Genomic DNA, 22744 nt, shown 5'->3' with positions numbered 1-22744 from the left:
TCCGGACCCCCGGATCCGGACCCTCGGATCCGGATCCGGGGGTCCGGATCCGAGGGCCCGGATCCGGGGGTCCGGATCCAGAGGTACGGGGATCCGGATCTAGGGGTCCGGACCCCCGGATCTGGACCACCGGATCCGGAACTCCAGATCCGGATCCGGACACCCGGACACCCGGATCCGGCCCCTCGGATCTGGAACCCCGGATCCGGACCTCCGGATCCGGACCCCCGGACTCCCGGATCCGTACCTCCGGATCCGGACCCCGGATCCAGACCCCCGGATCCGAACCCTCGGATCCAGACCCCCGGATCCGGAGTCTCGGATCCGGCCCCGCGGATCTGGAACCCCGGATCCGAACTCTCGGATACGGACCCCCGGACCCCCGGATCCGGCCCCTTGGACCCCGGGGCCCCGGGTCTGTGGGTCCGGATCCGGGGTTCCAGATCCGAAGGGCCGAATCCGGGGGTCCGGATCCGAGGGTTCGGATCCGGGGGCCCGGGCTCCGGGGGTCCGGATCTGGAGTTCCGGATCCGGTGGTCCGGATCCGGGGGGTCCGGACCCCTAGATCCGGATCCCCGGACCTCCGGATCCGGACCCCCGGATCCGGGCCCTCGGATCCGGACCCCCGGATCCGGAGACCCGGATCCGGACCGCCGGATCCGGGCCACCGGATCCGGATCCGATAGTCCGGATCCAGGGTTCCAGATCCGAGGGGCCGGATCCGGGGGTCCGGATCCGAGGGTTCGGATCCGGGGGCCCGGGGTCAAGGGGTCCGGATCCGGAGTCTCGGATCCGGACCCCCGGATCCGGACCACCGGATCTGGATCTCCGGATCCGGACCCCCGGATCCGGGCCCTCGGATCCGGACCCTCGGATCCGAAGGGCCGGATCCGGGGGTCCGGATCCGAGGGTTCGGATCCGGGGGGCCGGATCCGAGGGGCCGGATCCGGGGGTCCGGATCCGAGGGTTCGGATCCGGGGGCCCGGGGTCCGGGGGTCCGGACCTGGAGTTCCGGATCCGGTGGTCCGGATCCGGGGGTCCGGATCGGAGGGGCCGGATCCGGGGGTCCGGGTCCGAGGGTTGGGATCCGGGGGCCCGGGGTCAAGGGGTCCGGATCCGGAGTCTCGGATCCGGACCCCCGGATCCGGATCCCCGGATCCGGACCCCCGGATCCGGATCCCCGGATCCGGACCGCCCCATATCCGGGCCCTCGGATCGGGACCCTCGGATCCGGGCCCTCCCGAGGGCCTTGGTGCCTTGGTCGAGGCGGGGCTGGGCGCGGAGCACCCGGAGGACATCCGTGCTGTGTGCAGTGAAGGGAAGGGCCGTGGTGCTTCCGTCCCTCCGTCTCTCTCTCTCTCGGAGCGTCGGAGAGCACACTGCCCTTTCACCGCGCTGTGGGTCCCAGCAGCGCTTGGCAAGTGGAGCGGACCGAGCAGAGGCGAAGTCGGGCGAAGTCGGGCGAAGGCAAGGCAAGCCGAGGCGCTCGCTTGCACCTATTTGCCAAAGACCGCTTCTATCTCCCTCCGACACACACGGCACACATCGCCCTGGATTAATTTAGCGCAGCATCCCCGCCGTTGCGGGGCATTATACCGTATCTCTTTGCTGGCTCTTGTTTTTGTTGTTGTTGGTTCCTTTTTGGCGATCGCGCTGCGGGAAAAGAAGGGGGGAATGGCACGGGCGGTGCGGAGAAATTGGAGAAATTTCTCATCGCGTGCGCAGGATGAGGCGAACGGGCCAAAACGGCGGGCCGGGCTCGGCCGGGCGCCCCTCGCGTGGTTTCGCGGTGCCAACAACAACAACAACACTTGGCCGAAATGCTTTTATTCGCGGTGGCGGCGGCGCCATCGAAAAGAACCGCGGTGTCGGCTGTCCTGGGCGGCAGCTGTGGTGTGTGGCCGGCGCCACGTGTGTTGTGTGTGTGAGTGTGTGTGTGTGTGTGCGTGTCTTGTGGCTTCGTGGCCTATGAGTCAACAAACAATGGAGCGAACCGATAGTGCCCATGTTCGTGTTCGTGCCTTGGCGCACTGCTCTGAATATGCAGAAATGGGAGTGGGAAGGGCCTGTGGTGGCTAGTCGCGCCTAGTGCCCACCGAGGGAAGGGAGTGACGCATGCAGGCTCACAGTGGGCCAGGGCCTTCTGGGGTGGGTGGGCGTCATCCCTGTCCGCCACACTGTCGGGCAGGTGGTCGTTCCCCGGCGGTCCCTGGAAGTGCGCGGCGCCTCGGGCCTGCCTGCAGGGCACGCCACTGCAAGGCGGCGCGGTGCGCCTTTCCGCCGCGGCGCGCGGTTCTAAGAAGGCCGTGCCTCGCGCTTCGCACTGGTGTGCCCGCACACTGCAAGAAAGAAGTCGGAGTTTGACAGTGCATCGGCAGGGGCCTCTGCCCGGCAACGCTAGCCGCAGCGGCGGTCCGTGCATCATGAATTCGCGGTTGCGCAATGCGAGGAAAGTTTCTTTTACATTTTCCTTTTTCGTTTTCTCGCTAATGGCGAATCAGTCATACTCCACTGAGTCAGTGCGACCTGTCGTGCTTGCCTCCCCCTCCCCCTCCCTCCTGCTCCCCTACATGCTTCCTGGTCTTGGTGCCGCGAGTGTGAGAAAAGCGTAGCAAGCCGCCACCTGCGACCTTCCCGCCTTGCCTGTCCTGCTGACACTAACCAGGTCAGTCAACAAGCGGTGGGCCGGGCCGGGCCGCGTGTGCACGCCTTCCTTATCAGTCCGCTTCTTTCTCTTTTCGTCGCGTTTTATCTTTTTCACCGACTGCAGTGGGCAGGCTGGGCCGGCCACGCCGGGCCAGACCATTTTCCATTTTCCGCCTCGGCGCGCACTTCGGGACGCTTTTGTTTTTCGAGTCGGGTTCGCCATCTCCGCGGGGCTCGTTTGAAGCGACAGGAAAAATGGGTGGCGGCGCCGGGAGTCGAACCCGCGGTGCCCAACTCGAAGCTGAGACCGGTGCCGCGAGCACCACGCCGACGCCGACGTCAGTGGCGTGGCGGCCTGGCCGTGAACCTCTGCCTTCCTCCGGGCCGGCGTAAGAAAAAGCGGAAAAGCGCGCCAATCTTTCGGTCGGCGACTGGCGGCCGCTCGCGGCGGCGTGGCGTGACGGAGCGCGTCGTCACGGCCCCCGGACTCGCCGTCGAACCGGCCGTGCCGACCGCCATCGCCGTGCTCGCCGTGCTCGGTGCGCTCGGCTGCAACAATTAACGGCGACATTAGTGAAAGCGGCGCGCTGCCTGCCGCTTGGGGCGGCGGGCCGCGGTTCGACTCCCGGCGGGGGTCCTCGAGGAGGTCCTCGGGGACGCCCCCCCGGCCACAGCGCCGGGAAGGGCCAAGGACGACCTTGACATTAGGGAATGCCGGGGAATTCCGCGCGAGGCAAAGGACACGGTGGAGGGGGAAAGGGCTGTGAGGGGAAGGGCACGCTTCCTGGCACTGCACTTGCGGAAGGGGAGGGGAGGGGGCACTCGAGCTGGTGGTGACGCCCTTAAAGGTAATCAGCTGTTGGTTGGTTGGTCGATACACCACGAAAACGGTTCCTGGGTTTCCCAGGTATAGCTTAATAGAGACACAGGCGATGTACACAAAATTGTACAGTGATGGCGTGTTTGCGAGTTGCTGCGTTTGGCGGGCAATGCCCCCTCGCTGTCGCCGAACCTTTATCCTGGCGAGCCGGCCCGTTTGAGGAGGCCCCCGCGGGGCGGAGAATGTCACACCACTGTAAATCGGGACCGCGAAAGGCCGCGGCTTTTACTTAGGATCGCCCAGACGGTCTGTCTCTCTCGCACTGGTTGGAACGCGTCGCACAGTGGGCCAGAAGACCGGGGCTCAAAACGCGTCTAGAGTTTTGGCCGCCTCTACCGGTCATCTGGCCCACTGTGCGACGTCCGACTCCAGAGAGCCCAGCCTGCCTACGGTGCCGCCTGGAGTCTGCCGCCTGGAGACTCCGGCCTCGGAGCAATCAGGGAGGGGTTGGGGCCACATCGGCCACACGGATCGGATTCCGCGGCGCGGTCGCGGCGCGGCGCCAATCATACTTCATTTGCATGCCGCGGCCTTTACTCCCAGCCCGCATTTTGATTCCACACACACACACACGCACACAATGATGCTGAATAATGGAACAAACCAACAACTCGGCCCCATACACCACAATGAGGGCGCGCGCGCAGGTGCACAAGGTACGGCGCTCTGCACATTCGCCACTTCGTGTAATTGGTGTCGCAATCGGCACGCTCTCGGTCCATCTCTCTCTCTCTCTCTCTCTCTCTCTCTCTCTCTCTCTCTCTCTCTCACTTACTCACACACACACACACACACGCGCGCGCGCGCGCGCGATCTAACAAACACAGGCAGAACTTTTCCGGAGGTTTGTGGCGATGCGGCGTGGAGGCGACGCCTGATTGATTCCTTGACCCGGCGGGGTCAGTGTCAGTCTCTGTCGCGCTGGTCTTGGGGGCGTCCCCCACGGGTGCGACAGAGAGCGCTGCAGGCCGCGCGATAAGCGGGTCGCGGTGTCGCAGCCTTGCCCTGAAAATAGAAAACGCACGCGCCTCGCGCCTCCGTCTCGTGTGAGCGGCGGACCGGACCTGCACTGTGGGCCAGCGGAATATTTGTCAGTGTAGCCGTGAGTTGCTCCGGGACTCCGGCCGGAAACGAGCTGCCCTTGTTATAGGGGTGCCACCCGGCTGTAGCTGGGTCCGCCGCTGCGGCCTCTCGACGTGCGTCGGCCGAGTGGCAACCCTACAAAAGGCACTCGCAGAAGAATGCAGCAGTCGCTGCGCGATTTTAAAAGGGACCGTTCTCAGTCTGCCTTACGACTACCGTCTGGTCTGCCGTATTTGGCGGTGCGCAGGAAAGGCAAGGCATGGGAACCTGTCAAATCGACACTGAAAAAAAAAAAAAAACAGCGATACAGCGCAACTTCGGCAACTGTGTGTCAAATGGGAGAAAAACTTATGGAGGAAACATTCATATGAATTATTCGAAACCGCTGAGGTGTTGTTTGTTTGTTAGACACTTTTTCTGAACGCGGCGACAACGCGTTACCTAACTGGCTTGGCTCGCCACTCCAGTGCACTGGCCCTGACCTTGCGCACTAAATCATGCAGCGGTACGATGACCTTTCCGAACGCGTCACTCCGTGAGACGTACCGGTCCGTCCGTCTGTCTGTCTGCCTGTCTGTCTGTCTGTCTGTATGTCCGTCTGTCTGTCTGTCTGTTTTTCTGTCTGTCGGTCTGCCTGCCGACTGTCACGAGCTGCGCCGCAGAACTGCGCGCTCACCGGCCTGTGCTTCCTGGACAGCGTTCCGCCTCGGGACGCTGTTAAGGAGGAAAAAAAAGGGAAGAAGGGGGGAAAAGAAGCGAGAAGAAGGGGGGTAAAAGGGGGAAGAAACGAGAAAAAGAAAGATGAAGAGGAGATGATAATGAGATGACTCGTCGGCCTGTCCGTCCGTCCGCCGGCTCGGTACCGTACTCCTGCCGCCAGGGAAGTCCACGGAGTCCGAGACCCAGTCCCCTCCGGGCTGTGTTATCTTACAGTGGAGGCGAGGAAGGGGGAGGGGAGGGAAGAGGTAAAAACGGGGGTGGCTACCGTTTTTTCCACATTTTTCGCGCGATGAGCATCCTGTATGGCCATGCGAATGAATATTCATGTGAGTGTGTGCGGGTGTGTGTGGTGTGTGTGTGTGCGTGCGTGCGTCCGTGTCCGTGTGAGTGTTCACGTGCGAAATTATCTGCGTGGCCCATGTCCTGGCCGACCCTGGTCCCGTCCCGGTCAGCCGCGGTGCGTTTAGTTCGGCCCCTTTGCAGGACTGACTCCGAGAGTCGCTGTCGTCGCTCTGCCTCTCTCGCACTCATGGGGGCGTCCCGTTAGAGGCTGAGAGATAGAGAGAGAGAGAGAGAGAGAGAGACGCGGTGCACGGTGCACCGGCCGTGTCAAGACAAACCGGTGGTGGGTCGTAAACAAGGGGCAAGGCCCACGGTCGGTATGGGTGCCTCCATTACCGAATCAGACGGGATAAGAGGAACAAGCGGCCCACTTCCGGTGAGCGAGCGAGAGAGAGAGAGAGAGAGAGAGAGAGAGACGAAGGCGGTCGAAAGGTAGGTACCGAGGCGGGGCGCGGCCGCGTGTATTCACGTAAATTTACGGCCGAGGTTGAGGTGAGCCCAGCTTGGCGGAAGCGAGGCGACGTCTGTGTGTGTGTGTGTGTGTGTGTGTGTGTGTGCAGTAAGTAAGTGCTCTTCCCCTAGGTGTGTGCGCTGTGGCGTGAGGGAGTACACGTCAGTGCGCGGGTTCCAACTCGTGGTGTGTGTGTGTGTGGGGGGGGGGGGGCACTCCTTCTAGATGCGTTTTATTGTCCCCGGGATCCCGGAGTGCGAGAGAGACAGAGCGGCAAAACGGCGGAGGCTGCCGGCCGCATTGGGCGGCGATAATCGGCCGGCCGGCACGCATTAATGCGGGGGCCGTCGCGGCCAATTGGCGCAGTGTGTGTGTGTGTGTGTGTGTGTGTGTGTGTGTGTGTGTGTGTGAGTGAGTGATTGTGAGAGTGAGTATGTGAGTGTGCGTGCGCTTGAGAGATTATGCATGAGTGCGCGAGAGAGTGGTGTGCATGTGATAGTGTGATGGTTTGATGGTGGTGTGTGTGTGTGTGTGTGTGTGACGTCGCCGCAGTGCGCCTTCCTTCCCCCTCCCCTCCCCCCGCGGTAGCGTCCGTTCTACTTACGATGTGCAACCCGTTCAAAGTGTCGCTGGCCGCGGGCCAGGGAGTGCACCGCCCGCCCCCCGAGGGGTGGGGGAGGGGCGGGGCGGGGGCGTGCAATGCGGAACCGAGCCGGCTTGGGAGCCTCGGGCTTAGGGCCGGGCCGAGCCAAAACGGCGTCAAAATGGCGTCGCGTTGGTGTGGGTCGCGTCGCCGCCGTCGCCGAGTCTGTCCGAGGGGTGTGGCGTGTGCCGGTGATGAGTTGCTTGGCTTTGCTCGGCTTCCGTCGTCGGGGTTCGCTGCCACCGGCTGCCTGGCTGCCTCTCCACGCTCAGGCCGGCCGGCCGGTCGGCGCTGCGGTCTGTGGTCTCCAATTTTCAAGTTCCGCAACACGCACAGTGGGCCAGAAGACCGGCACCTGCGGCCACAACTCTAGACGTGTTTTGAGCTCCAGAGTGGTGAAACAGGACTCGAACCGAACGTGTGACCCCACCAATGGATTCCTCGTGCGGAGAGCTATCCATTGGTGGGGTCACACGTTCGGTTCGAGGCCCATTTAGCCACTTTGGAGCTCAAAACGCGTCTAGAGTTGTGGCCGCCTCCGTCGATCTTCTGGCCCATTGCGACTCCCCGACGCGACGGAAGCACGCCGTGCGAAAGACACGCGCACCCGCATCCGCCCATCGACCGCCGCCAGCCACCACGGTGCTTTACGGCAAGGGTCTGCTTGGAGTGCTCGGCGTTGACAACGGCGTCCCCTTCTCTCCTTTCTCCGCTCTCGTCCTTCCCCGCCCCGCCCCGCCCCGCCCCGCTTCCGGTCTTCGCGCGGTCTTACACCATGTGGCGCGAAAACATGTGGGCGTCCTCGCGTTGCATGCGAACCGCCGCGCGGCCAGGTCGACGGACATCGGCGCGTTCGAATACTCGTGCCTGGGCGTGTTTCGAGTTCGCAGCGACTTTGGCCCCTTATTTTCAGTTTCTGCCGTGGAAATGGCGTCCAGCGGTCCAGCGGCGGCACTGCACTGGCAGTCGGTCCGCGGCCGCCAGCGCCGCAGAGCCTGCGGTTCAGTAACCGGTTGCCCCCGCCCTCCGCCCCGCCCCGCCCCACTGTGTGCCCCGCACCGCCCTTCTCCATCCCGGCCTACACCGCGACAGAAATACGCGGACTCTACTCCAGATACCCGGCCGGCCGGCAGCCTGGGTGCCTGCCTGCCTGCCTGCCCGGCTGGCTGGCCGCTTGGCTGGCCGCCAGGGCAGAAGCGAGCACAAGTCCCGGGGGGGCGCGGCGGCGCGACTCGGCGCTGCCAACAATATCACGTCATAAAACACGATTGCCAAACTGCAATATTTGTTCGGGGGCCTCGCGACAAACGGGGCCTGTACATCAGCTTGTCTAGCCTGTCTGTCTGTCTATCTGTCTGTCTGTCTGTCTGTCTGTCTGTCTATCTGTCTGTCTGTCTGTCTGTCTGTCTGTCTGTCCGTCCGGGCTCACGCCCCGTTCCCGGGGTGGCACTCGCAGGGTATCGCGGAAATTGGGTCACGACGGCCAAGCCGACCGGCGTCGCCTGGCTCCCCTGCGTGACGACGCACAGTGGGCCAGAAGACCGGCATTGGTGGGCAAAACTCTAGACGCGTTTCGAGCTCCAGAGTGGCTTAACAGGACTCGAACCGAGCTTCCGACCCCACCAATGGATTCCTCGTTCGGAGAGCAATCTATTGGTGGGGTCACACGTTCGGTTCGTGTCCCATTTAGTGACTCTGAAGCTCAAAACGCGTCTAGAGTTTTAGCCGCCTCCACCGGTCTTCTGGCCCACTGTGCGACGCCCGGCAGACGACGCCCGGCCGCGCCGCGCTGCAGCAGACGACACGTTTCTCAAGGGGGAGGCTGTGTTGGTTTTCCGTTTTCGATTCCACGCCTCTCCTGCGCCGCCGTGTAATTTAGAGCCCCCCCGATTCGATATTGGATCGGATAAATAAAGCGAGTGGGCGGCCTGTGCGGGTCTGTCATCGGGAACCTTTCGGCGGCCCCAACCCCTTACTCTCTGTCTCTCTCGCACACACACTCATTCAGATTGGGGTTGGAATTCCGAGGGCTGCCAAGCAACGGCCAGGCACACTAGTCAACACGAATGCATCACCGCGCTGGCTGGCCGGCTGCAAGGTGTGCCCCTCGCCTGTTTACGACAATATTTCCCCCGCCGCCACACTATATTCCCTTTCATCGGACGCGTCGGAGGGCGTTTCGGAACGCAAACAAACCGCCTTGTTGTACAATTTGCTCGCGCCGTGACAGTGACACACTGGGCGAAAGGGCGCGCCGCTCGTTTCGACCCCGCCTGCACTGTAGGGGCACGTCCCGCAGTGGGCCAGAAGACCGACGCTGGCGGCCAAAACTCGAGACGCGTTTTGAGCTCCAGAGTCGCCCCGCCGCCCCACGCGGCACTATAAAACCCGGCGACGGCGTGGGCAGCGCGGCGGACTTGCAGTGCACCGGGCTCCGGGTGCCGGAGGACGGAGGACCGCGTCGAAGGGCGCAGTAAAAAGACCGTTAAGGCGCAGCCGGAGCGGCAGCCGGGGGACAGCACCGGAAACGGCTTGATTGATTGAACAGCAACAACAACAACAACAACGGGAACGTTACTCGCAGCGATTGGCGCTGCGGTGTCGCTTCGGGGCACTGGAGCCTCCAGCCTGGAGGGCCTGGACGTCCTGGAGGGCCCCCCTCCCACGAGCCCAAATTTGGGGGGGGGGGGGCTGCAGCAGGGGTCAGAGCGCGGCCGCGTGGCATACTTGATGATGCAGACACGCGATGCCAGCCAGGACGTGCGGGACCCACCGGGCAGACGGAGCACTGCCGGCAACAACAACAACACGCGGGGATAGACGCTGGAGCACACAATCAAGACCATCTTCTGCTTGGCGACTGGATTGGTCGCGCTGGATTGGTCGCCATGGCGACGCGGCCAAAGGCTGCAGGTCGCCATAGGCTGCCATAGACTTCCATCGGTTGCCATTGGCTGTCATAGGCTGCGATGGCTGTCATAGGCTATGCCACCAAATGCGGATTAACTGCCACCCCTGATTCGGCAATCCATGACAACTTTCAGCAGCAGGCTAGGAGAGGGTAGGCCCAAAATATTTTTTTTCGCCTGATTGGGGGCGTCTGGCTTTCAGTTGGCTGGCCCGGCTCATCGTGTCGTGACTCCCAGACGAGAGAGAGAGGGGAGAGAGAGAGAGAGGAAAAAAAGGAAAGGGGGGGGAAAAAAAAAGGGGAAAAGGGGGAAAAGGGGGAAAAAGGGGGAGGGGGGGAAAAGGGAGAGGAAAAGGGGAAAAAAGGGGGGAAAAAAATAAACAATCCCTTTTAGAAATAAAGGGGGTGGGTAGATATTCAGGGGGGAGGCGGGGCCCTTTAAAGGGAGGCACGCGAGGCCCCCCGGGGCGTTTGTATCCCCCCTTTCCGCTTTCCAGGGAAATGAGATGGTTCCCCCCCCCCCCCTGAAAGAGGGTATAACCCTGAGTTTCTGGGGAAAACTCCTCCCCTCTTCCCCCCCCCCGGGGTCTAAAAGAAAGGAGATCAATTTTCCCCCTAAAACTCTTTTTTCTGAAGGAAAAAGGGGAAAGCCCCTTTCTTCCTTTTTTTTCTTTCCCCCTTTTTTTTTCCCCCCTCCCTTCTTCCCCTTTCCCCCCCTTTTTACCACTATCTCTTAACAAATTTTGGGTACCAGTTAGGTGGATTCCTCTTGATATTCCTGAGCTCCCTAAAGGGCCCGGGGCCCGGGGGTTGGGGTTGCGCTTTTGGGGCCTTTGGGGACCCAAAATTTTTCGGGGGCCCTTTGTGAGTTTGCCCCTAGGGGGGCCCCCCGGGGGTAGGAAGGGAAAACAAGCGGAACCCCTTGGAAAAGGGCAATTCCAAAATGCCTTAGGTGTCCCCGGGGTTTCCCCGGTTGTGGACCCCAATACCGAAAACCGCCGTGGGCCGAGGACCCCCTGAGGCTTCAGCGTTTTTTCACTGGGGGGGCCAAGTTGCAGTTGAAATTTTCTTGTCCAAAATTTCCCTTCCTTATTTTGGGTTGGGGGGCCGGGGCCCTGATGGTTGGGGCCCCCCTTTTCCCCCTCCCCCAAAAATTTTTGGGGAATGGCCCCCCGGGTGGTTTTGGGAGGGGGGTTTCCCTCCGCTCCCCTTTAGAATTTTTTTCCCTTTCCCTTGGAACGGTGGCCCCTCGGAGTGGCGGGGGTCCGGGATCCTCTGGGGGGGGTCCCTTCCCCCTGAAGTGGGGGGTAGGGGTAAAATCCCAGCTTTGAGCCCCAAAATTAAATGGGGGAGCCCGTGTGCCCCAAATGGATTGCTTCCAAGAGGGAACCCTTGGGGGGGTAAGTGATTAGATTTTCCCCGGATCAAAATTGATTTGGGACCCCCAAGTCCCCTTTAATTGGTTTCTAAAAAAAAAAAATAAAAATTTCCGGGGGGGGGAAACTATGACGTTTTCTTTTTTTTTAGGAAAATCACCAAGAGGGGGGTCCTTAAGCCCCTCTGGTTGAGGATTGAGGTAAAGATGGGAAACGCCGCTAAATTTCCGCCTTTTTTTTATTAAAAATGATTAATGGCGTTTTGGCCCCGGGGTATTGATGAATTTTTCTAATGGGGGGATTCCCCTAATAAAATCGCATTTTGTTTTTTGGGTTTTTTTTTTGTTTTTTTTTTTTTTCGGCGCGCGCGCGCCGCGTTCCCACGGCCAAGTTATTGTCTGGCTGTTTTTGCTGGGAGAGGATCGCTGTCCCTTCCCGACGCCGACGCCGAGCTCGGGGACTCGGAAAGCCTGAGCTGGCTGCCGTCGGCTGCTTTCGGCTTACGGGGAGGCGTGCACGACCCACGCCGTGCCACGCCGTGCCGCGCCGCGCCGTGCCCTGCCGTGCCCTGCCCAGCCTGTCGACTGATTCCGAGGGCCGCCTTCGTCGCTCTGTCTCTCTCGCACCTATACGGGACGCCCCACGAGTGCGAGAGAGACAGAGCGACGAAGGCGGCCCTCGGAATCAGTCGACTGATTGCACTCGACGACGAGACGGACGAGACGACGTTGCACAAGGAGGGCGTCCTCGAGCAGGGCGTCGGCCGCCACTCCCGCACCGCCGCTCGGCGTTCAGACGCCCCGAGACCTTCGCGACGCACAGTGGGCCAGAAGACCGGCGGAGGCGGCCGAAGCCCTAGATGCGTTTTGGGCTCCGGAGTCGCTAAATGGGACTCGAACCGAACGTGTGACCCCACCAATGGATTGCTCTCCGAACGAGGAGTCCATTGGTGGGGTCACACGTTCGGTTCGAGTCCTTTCCCACTGTGCGGCCAGGGCGGGCGAGGGCGAGGCGGGGCTACCCCGTGCTCGGTGCGGCCCGTGTCAGGTGTGCCGCACGCGCTAAACTTAGCCGGCGTGGCGCGCGGCGCGACGCTGCGCGGAGCGCTGCCAAGAGGGCGGCATTGACTTTGGCACCGCGGGAAGCCACCAACATTGCACACTACACCGCCACCGCCCGAAGGGCACTGCAAAAAAACAAATTTCTTACCGTGGTCGTTCTTTTTGTGTGTTTCAGGTGAGGTGAATGCGTGTGCCGGCGTCCTTCTGGAGTGAAGGTGCGGAGCGCCGTGCTGGGTAGGCCACCGTCTGTCGCTGCGGGCACCTGAGCGCGCCAGGCTGCCTATGCTCCATTACCATTACCACTACAGGCTAGACCACACGTGATCGTATGTCATTTCGGGCCCGACAGGCGGCTCCGCTGGACCGCGTTTCTTCGCCATGTCCCTCTCGCACGCCAATGACGCCCCACGAGTGCGACAGAGACGGAGCGAATCGAAATCAGCCTTCGGATTGAAGCGGCTGGGGCTGCGCTGGCCGAGGGCTGGCCGAGCGGAAACGAACGACGAACGGTTGAAATGGTTTTGTTGTCGACCCTCTCCTCTGGCGCCCTTTGGTCCTAACGGCATGGAACGGACCGCTGCTGACCTTTCCCTGAATTAGTCCCGGAACTGAGAAAAAAGTCCCGAGCAGAAGGAGAGAGAGAGAGAGAGAGAGAGAGAGAGAGCAGTCGAACCGTAGGGACATTGCCGAACGGAACAATATGTGGCAGTGTGACTGTGCGATGCCGATGTGAATGTAACACACACACACACACACACACACTTGTTTCTCTAGGCTTGGGACCCCCACGGCGAGCAGGTCCTTTAAAAGCCACTTTCGATTGCAACCGACGGGACGCGCGACGCTTTGTCATTCTCTCACATGTCCGTCTGTCTGTTTTGACTCTCGCATGCGGTATGTCTGCTGTCTGTCCGCTCGTCTGTCTGTATGTCTGTCTGTCTGCGCCGACGCCCTCATAGCACCTGTCTGTCTGTTTGACTCGGGACTCAGACACGAGCGAGCGCGGCCGGCGGGCTCCCATCGCATCGGCGGCGTCCTTCCTTTTGGTGTCCGCCCGAACGCGAACTTTCCCGCCACGGCGAGAGTGCCTTTAGAGGTCGCCATCGTCCAGCAATGCACACACACACACACACAGACACTCACGCACACACACAGTGTAAGCGCGTGCGTACAGAAACGCCACTGCGTCTACAATGGATTCCGTCGCGTCGTCGCCGGGGGCACTTTCGCTTTTTTTCCCGCGTCCGTGGAACTCCTCGGCGCTCTGTCTCTCTCACACTCATCGCGCGTTCCACAGAGCTGAAAGAGAGAGAGAGAGAGAGAGAGAGAGAGAGAGAGAGAGAGAGAGAGAGAGAGAGAGAGAGAGACAACTTACTGTTTCGGAATATCGGCCCGTAATGCGCGCGCAGCGCACCCGAAGCGACTCGGCTATTAGCCGCCGGGACATTGACTGATGGCTACGCTGTGTGTGTGCGTGTTGCGTCACGTCACTGGTGCAGCTCTCTGGACGGCGCGCGCGCCGGGTTCGAATCCCAGCGCCGGCCGATTGGAAGTGGCGTTCACTTTCTGCCTGCCTGAAGCAATTAAGTGAGCGGACCGGCTGCACGAAAAACTGGAAACACTGGAAGTGGCTGGAGAGGCACTGGAAGTGGCTGGAGAGGCACTGGAAGTGGCTGGAGAGGCACTGGAAGTGGCTGGAGAGGCACTGGAAGTGGCTGGAGAGGCACTGGAAGTGGCTGGAGAGGCACTGGAAGTGGCTGGAGAGGCACTGGAAGTGGCTGGAGAGGCACTGGAAGTGGCTGGAGAGGCACTGGAAGTGGCTGGAGAGGCACTGGAAGTGGCTGGAATCACGCCGCGGCCCCGATCCCCAGTGTCGCGGCCTAGCGGCCTAGTATGGCCAGCATCCAGCCGCCTGGCCGCGTCCAGCACAATAAGGCAAGGCTGCAGTCCTCTAGGCTGGGCCCGGGCCGGCCTGGGTCTGGGCCCGCGGCAAGGCCGGCACCGCACACTGTACTGGTTTGGCTGTACGCCGCGCGCGGCGATGACTCACACTGCCCAATCCAATAGTCGCCCACCTTCACAGAGATCGACTTTCGGCGTGTGTGTATCAAAGAGTGAAGTGGTGTGTGTGTGTGTGTGTGTGTGTGTGTGTGTGTGTGTGTGTGTGTGTGTGTGTCCATATAAGCCTCACCCGAGCGTGCGTGTGTGCGTGTTTGAGCGAATCGCGCGAATCGTCGTTCGGGTGGGCCAGCCAGCCCGCCTTTAGCAGACTGCTGCCGGAACAGAATCTGCCTTGCACCTCGCTGGGGGGCGAATGGCAAACATGCGGCCCGCCGTGCTGGGCGTGGCGGGGCGTGCCCGGATGTTTTTTCGCAGTTTTTATAATTGGTCGTTTTTCCGTGCTGCCTGCCGGCCCTGTCGGCGGCCCCACGCCATGCCGCGGTCTTGTTGCATTGTACGCGCCTTCCTTCACTAGAGAGAGGAGAGAGAGAGAGAGAGAGAGAGAGAGAGAGAGAGAGAGAGAGAGAGAGAGAGAGAGAGAGACGTGCATTTGCTCTCGTTTTCACCGCTTCGCAGCGGAGTGCGCGCAGTCACCTGCAAATGACACGAACATGACCAAACGCGGCTCGCTTTTTATTTCGCGCCAAAAGCGGTGTAGGGCGCAGCCAGGCAGACAGACAGGCGCAGAGAGGACCGGCCGCCTCTGGTATAGCTGTGCCCCGGCCGTGCCCGCCCAGGCCGTGTCGTGGTGCACGCGTAGCAGGCCCTGCTGCAGGCCGCCCGCCTGGCACGCCCAATTTAACGACAAAATTGCCGCCAGTGTCCTTCGCTCCTTGGCCCGGCTGGGGGGCCGAAGATGATGTCCTCGCCGTGCCGAGACGCCGAGACTCCGAGAGGCCGTCGCCGAGACGTCGCCGCGTTACCTCACCGAGGATTCCGATACCGCGTCCACAAAGCACGTAACAGGGACTCGAACCGGGCGTGTGACCCCACCAATGGATTGCTCTCCGAACGAGGAGTCCATTGATGGGGTCACACGCTCGGTTCGAGGCCTGGTTAGCGACTCTGGAGCTCAAAACGCGTCTAGAGTTTTGGCCGCCTGCGTCGGTCTGCTGGCCCACTGTGGCGTCGGGCAGCGCGTTGCACAGCCTGGCTGTGCTGTCACCAGGCCCGTCGGCCCATAGGGCCCAGGCTCGCACCGGATGCAGGGCTCTCCATTGGTGCGTATCCGGCGTCCCCATTCGGCCTTTGGTTCGCCGCCACGCCTGTCCGTATCACTGCGTGGGAATCGGCCTTGTGAAACAGAAACGGCGAAACCGAACCGCAGAAAGCCTTTCTTGCTGCGTGCCGGCCCACCGGCCCACCACACTCTATCGGCTGGCCGGGCACCCAGTACCCACCGCGATACCCCACCGCGGCGAAAGTGAAACGCGTACACTCGGTACAGTGTGCTCGCGCCACCCACACGCCACACACCGCCCACGCGACGGCACAGGGCCCATTTCAGACCGCCGCATGGCCAAAAATAAAACCCCCCAAAAATTTAAAGTTGGTCTTAAAAATGATCATGGAGCGGGACTTGACTCGCTTAGTTTCCCTAATAGTAGAGTCCTTTCTTTCTCCTTCCTTCCCTAGAATCTATCCGAGCACTTCTCTGTGTTGACTCGCGGTGACCCCGCCTCGCCTGCATTGTCCTTCCCTCCCCGCGCCACGCGAATCCCACGTGGACTCCACGTGTCGGCTGTGTGTGTGTGTGGTGTGTGTGTGTGTGTGTGTGTGTGTGGTGGGGGGATGCTGCCCCGATTGTTCCCTCTGTCATCATCATTTTGTTACGGTTCCTGCCTATGCGTGCCGACGGCACACTGTCACGTTTCCTTATTTTCGTCCCGCGGCCCCGACTGCCTGGCGGGGCGAGGCGGGGTGGGGCGGGGCGGGGCGGGGCGCGCGCGCCTACCAGGAGAATCCATACCTGCTCAATGCGCTGGCGATACGCGCTATCAGTCCATCCAGACAGCGATAGCGAGCCGCGAGCTCGCAGCAGGGTGATTCAGAGCAATGTCGCCCTGTCTCTCTCGCACTCATGGTGCGTTGTCCGTAGGGGTGCGAGAGAGACAGAGCGTCATGGAATCGACCTCTTGAAGCCATGGTGACGCGGTGGTCCGGGTCTGTGGTCGGGGTACGGGCGTCGGTCGGTAGTTGAGGTTGGGTCATTGCAACGCAAATGGGTTCACGCACCTAGGAGATTATTAAAAACAAAAGTGGGGAGTCAGACACCGTCCCGCGGCCCTTTTTTTGTTGTTGTTGTCGTTTTTTCTCTTTCCCGTCCTCGCCGCTGTGATTAGGGAAGCCACCGACTGCAGCACTTTGGAAAAAGGAAACGAAGAAAATTGAAATAAATGAGCGGCCTCACGGAGACGCAGATGAGAGAGAGAGAGGGAGAGAGAGAGAGAGAGAGAGAGAGAGAGAGAGAGAGAGAGAGAGAGAGAGAGAGAGAGAGAGAGAGAGAGAGAGAGAGAGACAGAGAAATGAAAGGAAGAAGGACTGGACGAGGACGTCGGTGGCAGGGCTGCGCACCGCAGCTCACTGCGTGTTGCGCCGGGTCGCTGCACTGTGTTATTAGAGCAAGGACCTTGCAGTGCAGTGTCGACTCCAGCTCCGGCGCTCCAGTGTGCTGCACTCCGACGCAGCGTGACTCCGCGTGACTCACTGGCTGCTGCAGGTGCATCATTTGCAGCGGTCCGCTTCCAAACTGTCGCTCTGTCTCTCTCGCACCCTCAAGGTACGCCCCGTGAGTGGGAGAGAGACAGATGCAGTTGTTGCTGGGGGGGGGGGGAGGGGGTGATATAGATTATCATTTGTCACGCGTCAGTCCGCGAAGAGTTCTTCGGAACGAGTCAGAAAAAGAGAGACTGCCGGAGGTTTGGCTGGAGAGGGAGCGAGAGGGACGTCTGCTCGGTTCGCGGCGCCGCTAAATGGAGCAATTGGCGGTGGCGGCCAGACGACGCCCAGGTGTGACGCAACGGCTGCGTCGTCGTGACGAGGTGTGACGAGGTGTGACGCGGCGTCAACGCGACGTGACGGCCCCGTCACAACGAACCGCGTTTTCGAAACGGTTACCACACGTCCCCCGACAAATACTGAACGCAACTTCCAGTCCGTAATTTTGTTCGACTTTTCAGCGGCCGCGTGTTCACAGTGTCGTGAACTCGGCTCGGCCCTTTGGCTCGGCCCTTTGGCTCGGCCCTTTGGCTCGGCCCTTTGGCCCGCGCCACTGGAAGTCCCCCGGCCGCCGGAAGTGTGCGCGCGGCGCGGCGCGAGGCGGAGAGAATGAGAAAATGCAATTTGCCGCCGCGAGTCGAGGCGTGGCGTCGTGATCGGCCGAGACTTCGCTGCTGCCTTGGGGGGTCTTGTCCTCGTCCTCGTCTCCCGATTTCTGATATCTCCTCGCGCCGCCGTGCTGCAATTTCGAATTTCCCGCGCCATTTCACGCGACGCCGCCGCCGCTCCGCGAGTGCACAGTGGGCCAGAAGACCGGTGGAGGCGGCCAAATGTCGCTAAATGGCACTCGAACCGAAACGTGTGACTCCAGCAATGGATTGCTCTCCGGACGCGGAATCCATTGGTGGGGTCACACATTCGGCTCGAGACTCGTTTAGCGACACTGGAGCTCAAAACGCGTCTGGAGTTTCGGCCACCTCCACCGGTCTTCTGGCCCACTGTGCTGCTCTCCGGCGGGGCGACGAGCGTGCGGTGCACTGTGCGCTGCACTTTGCCGCATCGCCCCGCCGCTGCAGGACGGACAGGCGAAAAGGGATCGCGTGGGGAGGATGCTGATCGTGCGCCACGCCACGCCACGGACCCTATCTCGCATCGGCACTGCAGCAAACTGATTCCGAGAGTCGTTCTCATCGCTCCGTCTCTCTCGCACCCACACGGAACGCCCCGTGAGTGCGAGAGAGACGGAGCGATGGGAACGACGTCGGCGTGCCGTGGACGCCGTTCGAATTTGGCCGCGGGGCCCCACGGGCCGCACCGCACCGGCCGCGCTGCAAGACTTAGCCGCCGTGGTATCGTGTTGCCGCCTTGTTGCCGTGCCTCGTCTTTTAGTCTCACTCGATTGATCGGCTATCGGTTCGACTTCTCGACTCGACCTCGGGGGAGGCTGGGGTCCTCTACCTCCAGGACCGTGGATCGGTTTGCAGCACTCCCCGAGTCCGTTCTCAGAGCTAAGCTCGGCCTTCTGGCCCACTGTGCATTGCGATCTACGCCTGCAAGTGTCCTGCACTTGGCAGTGTAGCGCTCGGGCGCTCAGTATCTTGTCAAGTGCGTGGCCACAATAGGTGGCAAGCGCGCAGTGTGCTGGCAAGTGCTGCAGATAGCGGCGCGGCCGAGCGGTGGGGCGCAGCGCGCAGCATCGCGCCGAACGGGTCCGCGAGGAGGTGCAGCACGCCGTGGCACGGCACGGCGCAGCACGGCACGGCACGCCGTGGCACGACGGAGTCCGACACGGCGGGGGTCATTGGCTGACAAGAAGAGAAAGGCTTTGGCCGGCCAAACAAACCTGTGTGCATTGTTGAGCTGTATCTCTCTCCCCGCCTCGCCTCGCCCTCCTTGGTGCCGTGATACAAATACGGACGATTGTCTGTCTGCTGGTCCGCGCCAAGCTCGCGCCGCACAGTGGGCCAGAAGACCGGTGGCCGCGGACAAAATTCTAGACGCTTCCTGAGCTCCAGATTTACTAAATGTGACTCAAACCGCACGTGTGACCCCACCAATGGATTCCTCGTTCGGAGAGCAATCCATTGGTGGGGTCACACGTTTGGTTCGAGGCCTGTTTAGCGACTCTGGAGCTCAAATCGCGTCTAGAGTGTTGGCCGCCTCCACCGGTCTTCTGGCCCACTGTGCGGCGCTCTCCGTCCCGGCCGCCCCACGGAGTGCCGGCGGCACACCTTGGCAGCGCCCGAGCCGTTCCGAGGAGTCAGTCGCGCTCTGTCTCTCTCGCTCCCTCGCGGGACGTGGGCCGTGAGTGCGACGGAGACAGAGCGGCCTTTCGGTTACCTTTCGGAGGGAGCCTCCGAGGCCCGCGGCCGGCGAAGGGCAAGGGCCTGACGGTGCAGCAGCGTGCAGCAGCCGACGGCGGCAGTCGCGTCCGTTTTATTCCCCCCCCCCCTTTCCCCCTTTCGTTCCGTTTTATTATTTCAGACCTTCTTTTTACTCTTGTTGTTTTGTTCCTTTGGTTGCTGTCCGGCCGCTCCGACCTCCTGCTGCTGCTGCTGCTTCTGCTGTAGCATCAAAGTGACGCCGAGAGACGTTTTCGTCGCTCTGTCTCTCTCGCACCCATAGGAACGCCCTATGAGTGCGAGAGAGACAGAGCGACGAGAACGACTCTCGGAATCAGTCTCCTGCTGCTGTCCGATGCACCGCGGCACCGCGAGGGCAAGACATCATTACGGGAATGGACTGGTCAGCCTGGGGGGCGGGGGGGCCGGGGGGGAGAGGGGGGATATAAAATGGAGAGGAAGAGGGGGGCAACGTGCAGTACCTGTAAATGTCGTCAGGCCGCGACCAAGCGCGAGAGTCTGTCTGTCTGTTTGTATGTCTGTCTGTCTGTATGCATGTCTGTCTGTCTGTCTCAAATACAGCAGACTTATTAATGGTTTGTGCCTCCCAACCCAACTGGGGCTCCTACGCCGACCCGCAGCGCCCTGCCCTGGCCCTGCCCTTGTGGGCCCTCGCCGGCCCTTGGCTGGTCGATACAGCCCGTCACGCGCCGAAGGGCCACGAAGGGCCGTGGGCCGTCACCTGCACTGCAGACTGCAGACCGGCCAGGCCGATTCCCTGTCTCTGTCGCTCGCAATCATGGATGGGGCACCCCGAAGGGGTGCGAGAGAGACGGAGTTATCGGTGCTCGTCCAGCCCGTCGGTTCAATGGTGGCATTTCGGAGTCCTTACGGTGTCGCTGCCGGGGTACGGTGGGGTGGGTTGGAGTGGAGTGGGGAGGGGGGGGGAGGGGGCATGAATGAATGATCGGCCTCTTCCTCACTGACGTGAAAATCAATTGCATCTGCTGTACGAAAATCTAGTCACTAAACCATACTCGGCCGTTCCGACTAATAGGAACTTTGGACGGCCATTTCTAGCAGTGGCTCTTGCGCATGAAATCACAACGCTGACCCGTTTTGTTTTTGTTTGTTTGCGCAGGGCGACAAGCAGCAACAGCCACCACCTCAACAACAACAACCAAAATGGCCGAATTGTGGAGGCGGCGGCCAGCGTGGAGGTCCGAGCCGTGCCGTCGGCAAGGTGGGTCGGGTCATCTAGAATCAGGGGTGGGGTCACACGTTCAGTTCGAGTCCTTTTTAGCGACTCTGGAGCTCAAAACGCGTCTAGAGGTTTTGCCGCCTGCGCCGGTCTTCTGGCCCACTGTACGTCCTGCCCCAGCAGAGTGGCCCTGGTAACTGTCTCGCCCGCAGCCCTGAGAGTGTCTCCTCTCGAGCGCGAGAGACAGACCGATGCGGACGACTTCTCTGCCCGCATTCCCGCGGAACCAATGTCCATAATAGAGTGCTTGTCGTGCTCGCGGTCGAGGTCGCGGTGTCGTCGCGGCGCTGCGCGGGGTATCGGCAGTGTGGTGACACTACTCCGCGCGTTGGTTGCAGGCAAATCCACCCCGTGTACGGCGAGAAGGCGCAGCTGCTGGCGTACGAGGCGGAGCACGACGCCCTGCTGCACCACCACGGCCACCACCTCCACGCCGCCGCCCCCCTGCCGCCTCCGCCCCCGCTGCCGCCACACGCCGCGCCGCCCCCAGCGCCGCCCTACCTCTCCATCCCGCCCCCGGCCGGGCCGCCCCCGCCACTGCCGCCGGCCTACCCCCTGGCGCCCAACATCTGCGTGGAGGGCGGACGCATCGAGTTCATCCGCCCCCCGCTAGATGGCGCGGCCGTCGGCGCCGACGAGAAGCCCGCGTCGCCGACGTCGCCACCCCCGCACGGCGCGCTCCACCCGCACCAGGCGCCGCCGATACCCCCGCACGGCCAGCACGGCCAGCCCGGCCACCGGCGGACGGGGAGTAGCGCCGGCACCGTGTCGCGCGCCCAGCAGACGCAGCCCCCGGAGGACGACGACGACGACGACGACCGGTCCGAGGAGAAGACCGACCTCGCCAAGGTAAGACTGGAAGTCTTTTTGGCAGCCCTGCCCGTTCGTTGTCTGGCGAGCAGCGTCCACGCCCTCGCGGACAGCGGGCAGCAGGCAATGTTGCTCTTGCCATCATCCCGGCGGCAGCAAGCACGCTTCACCGTAATTTCCCTTTTTTCCACCCTCCTTAATTCTCTTCGCTCTGGCTGGGCGGAAACGATCTGTCTTCGTTGTGCGTGGCCCTTGTGCTTTTTGCCCCAAGTTAAGTTACGCCGGGCCGTGCCTTGCCTGGTTGGCTTTTCGCTCACCAAACGACGCCTCCACCGGTCTTCTGGCCCACTGTGCTCCCTGCCGAACTCTCGATAAGCCGACGGAATCCGATACCTTGCCGCTTTCCTGCGCTTTGAGGCTTTGAGACGCCCCCTGCGGACTGATTCCTTCCGAACGCGAGGACTCTCTCTCGCTCTCGTGGGCCGCACCGTACTGGTGCGAGAGAGACAGAGCGACGGGAAGGCCTTCCGGAACCAGTCCCCTGTGGACCTCGGGAGGGAAACGATAAGTCTCGCGGAAGCAGATGGTTGCAGTGCATTTGCGGGGCGGGCTGGCGAGCTGGCGAGCTGGCAGGCGGGCAGGCTCTTAGCGAGGAAACTGTGTTGCCTTGTTTGGCCAATTTGCGTCCCGGCTCCGCGGCCCGGCCCTCTGGCCTACCCCTTGCAGCAGCATTAGCCAGCGGACTGATTCCGAGAGTCGCTTTCGTCGCTCTGTCTCTCTCGCACCTACACGGGGCGCCGCACGAGTGCGAGAGAGACAGAGCGACGAAAACGACTCTCGGAATCAGTCCGCCGCGCTGCAACCTCGGCCTCGGCCAGGAAGGGGAGGCCGCCGACGAGGACGGCGGGGAGCTCGGCGAGGCCGGGGATGCACGTGACGGGTATTGTGGCGGACTGCTCCCCTCTCCGCCGTGGCCCTCCCTCGCCATTACCTCCTGGCCTCCCACTCCCACCTCTCCGCCTCTCTCTCTCGCTCTCGCGGGGCGCCCCTTGAGGGTGCGAGAGAGAGAGAGGCAGAGCGACGGTAGCAGCCGCCTGGATGGCGTAGGGCGGGGACCCGGCGTCGTGCGGCACTTGCATCCACGCGCCCCGCGCGCCCCGGTCCCCAAGGCGCCCCGTCAGACCGCCTGACTTTGACTCGCCTCGTCAATTTTCTGTGTGCGTGTGTGTGTCTGTGTGTGCGTGCGCGCCTCTGTTAGCGTTATTGTTGATTTTCTCCAAGATTGGCAGCGAATATTGGAAGTGTTGGTGGCGATGCCCGGTCGTCGTCGGCAAGGGTGTTGGCGGTCGCACTCCGGCAGTAAGGTCCTTTACCTTCACCGCCCCCCTTTCCCCCAGGCTGCGCGTAACCAAATTATTCTCCGCGAACGGAAACTGTAGTTGCCGTCAAAGCCTTTGATGTTGTCCGCCGCCCCCGGCCCGGCCCGCGTTGTGTACCAACCT

At 62.0% G+C, this 22744-nt stretch overlaps 1 protein-coding gene across 1 annotated transcript in view; it reads left to right on the top strand.

Annotated features, from left to right (window-relative positions):
* The window catches only part of LOC117652085, a 76075-nt gene that overhangs the window by 7565 nt on the left and 45766 nt on the right, over positions 1-22744 (top strand). Inside the window, exons 2-3 of the mRNA XM_034396745.1 lie at positions 20313-20414; positions 20771-21281. Of these exons, the coding sequence (XP_034252636.1) occupies positions 20313-20414; positions 20771-21281 (613 nt within the window). The remainder of the gene's footprint in view (positions 1-20312; positions 20415-20770; positions 21282-22744) is intronic.

Source organism: Thrips palmi, unplaced genomic scaffold, assembly GCF_012932325.1.
Source record: "Thrips palmi isolate BJ-2018 unplaced genomic scaffold, TpBJ-2018v1 HiC_scaffold_6, whole genome shotgun sequence".
NCBI classification, from domain to species: domain Eukaryota; kingdom Metazoa; phylum Arthropoda; class Insecta; order Thysanoptera; family Thripidae; genus Thrips; species Thrips palmi.
Note: the sequence above shows the minus strand (reverse complement) of the source record. Positions and strands in the feature narration are given on the sequence as shown.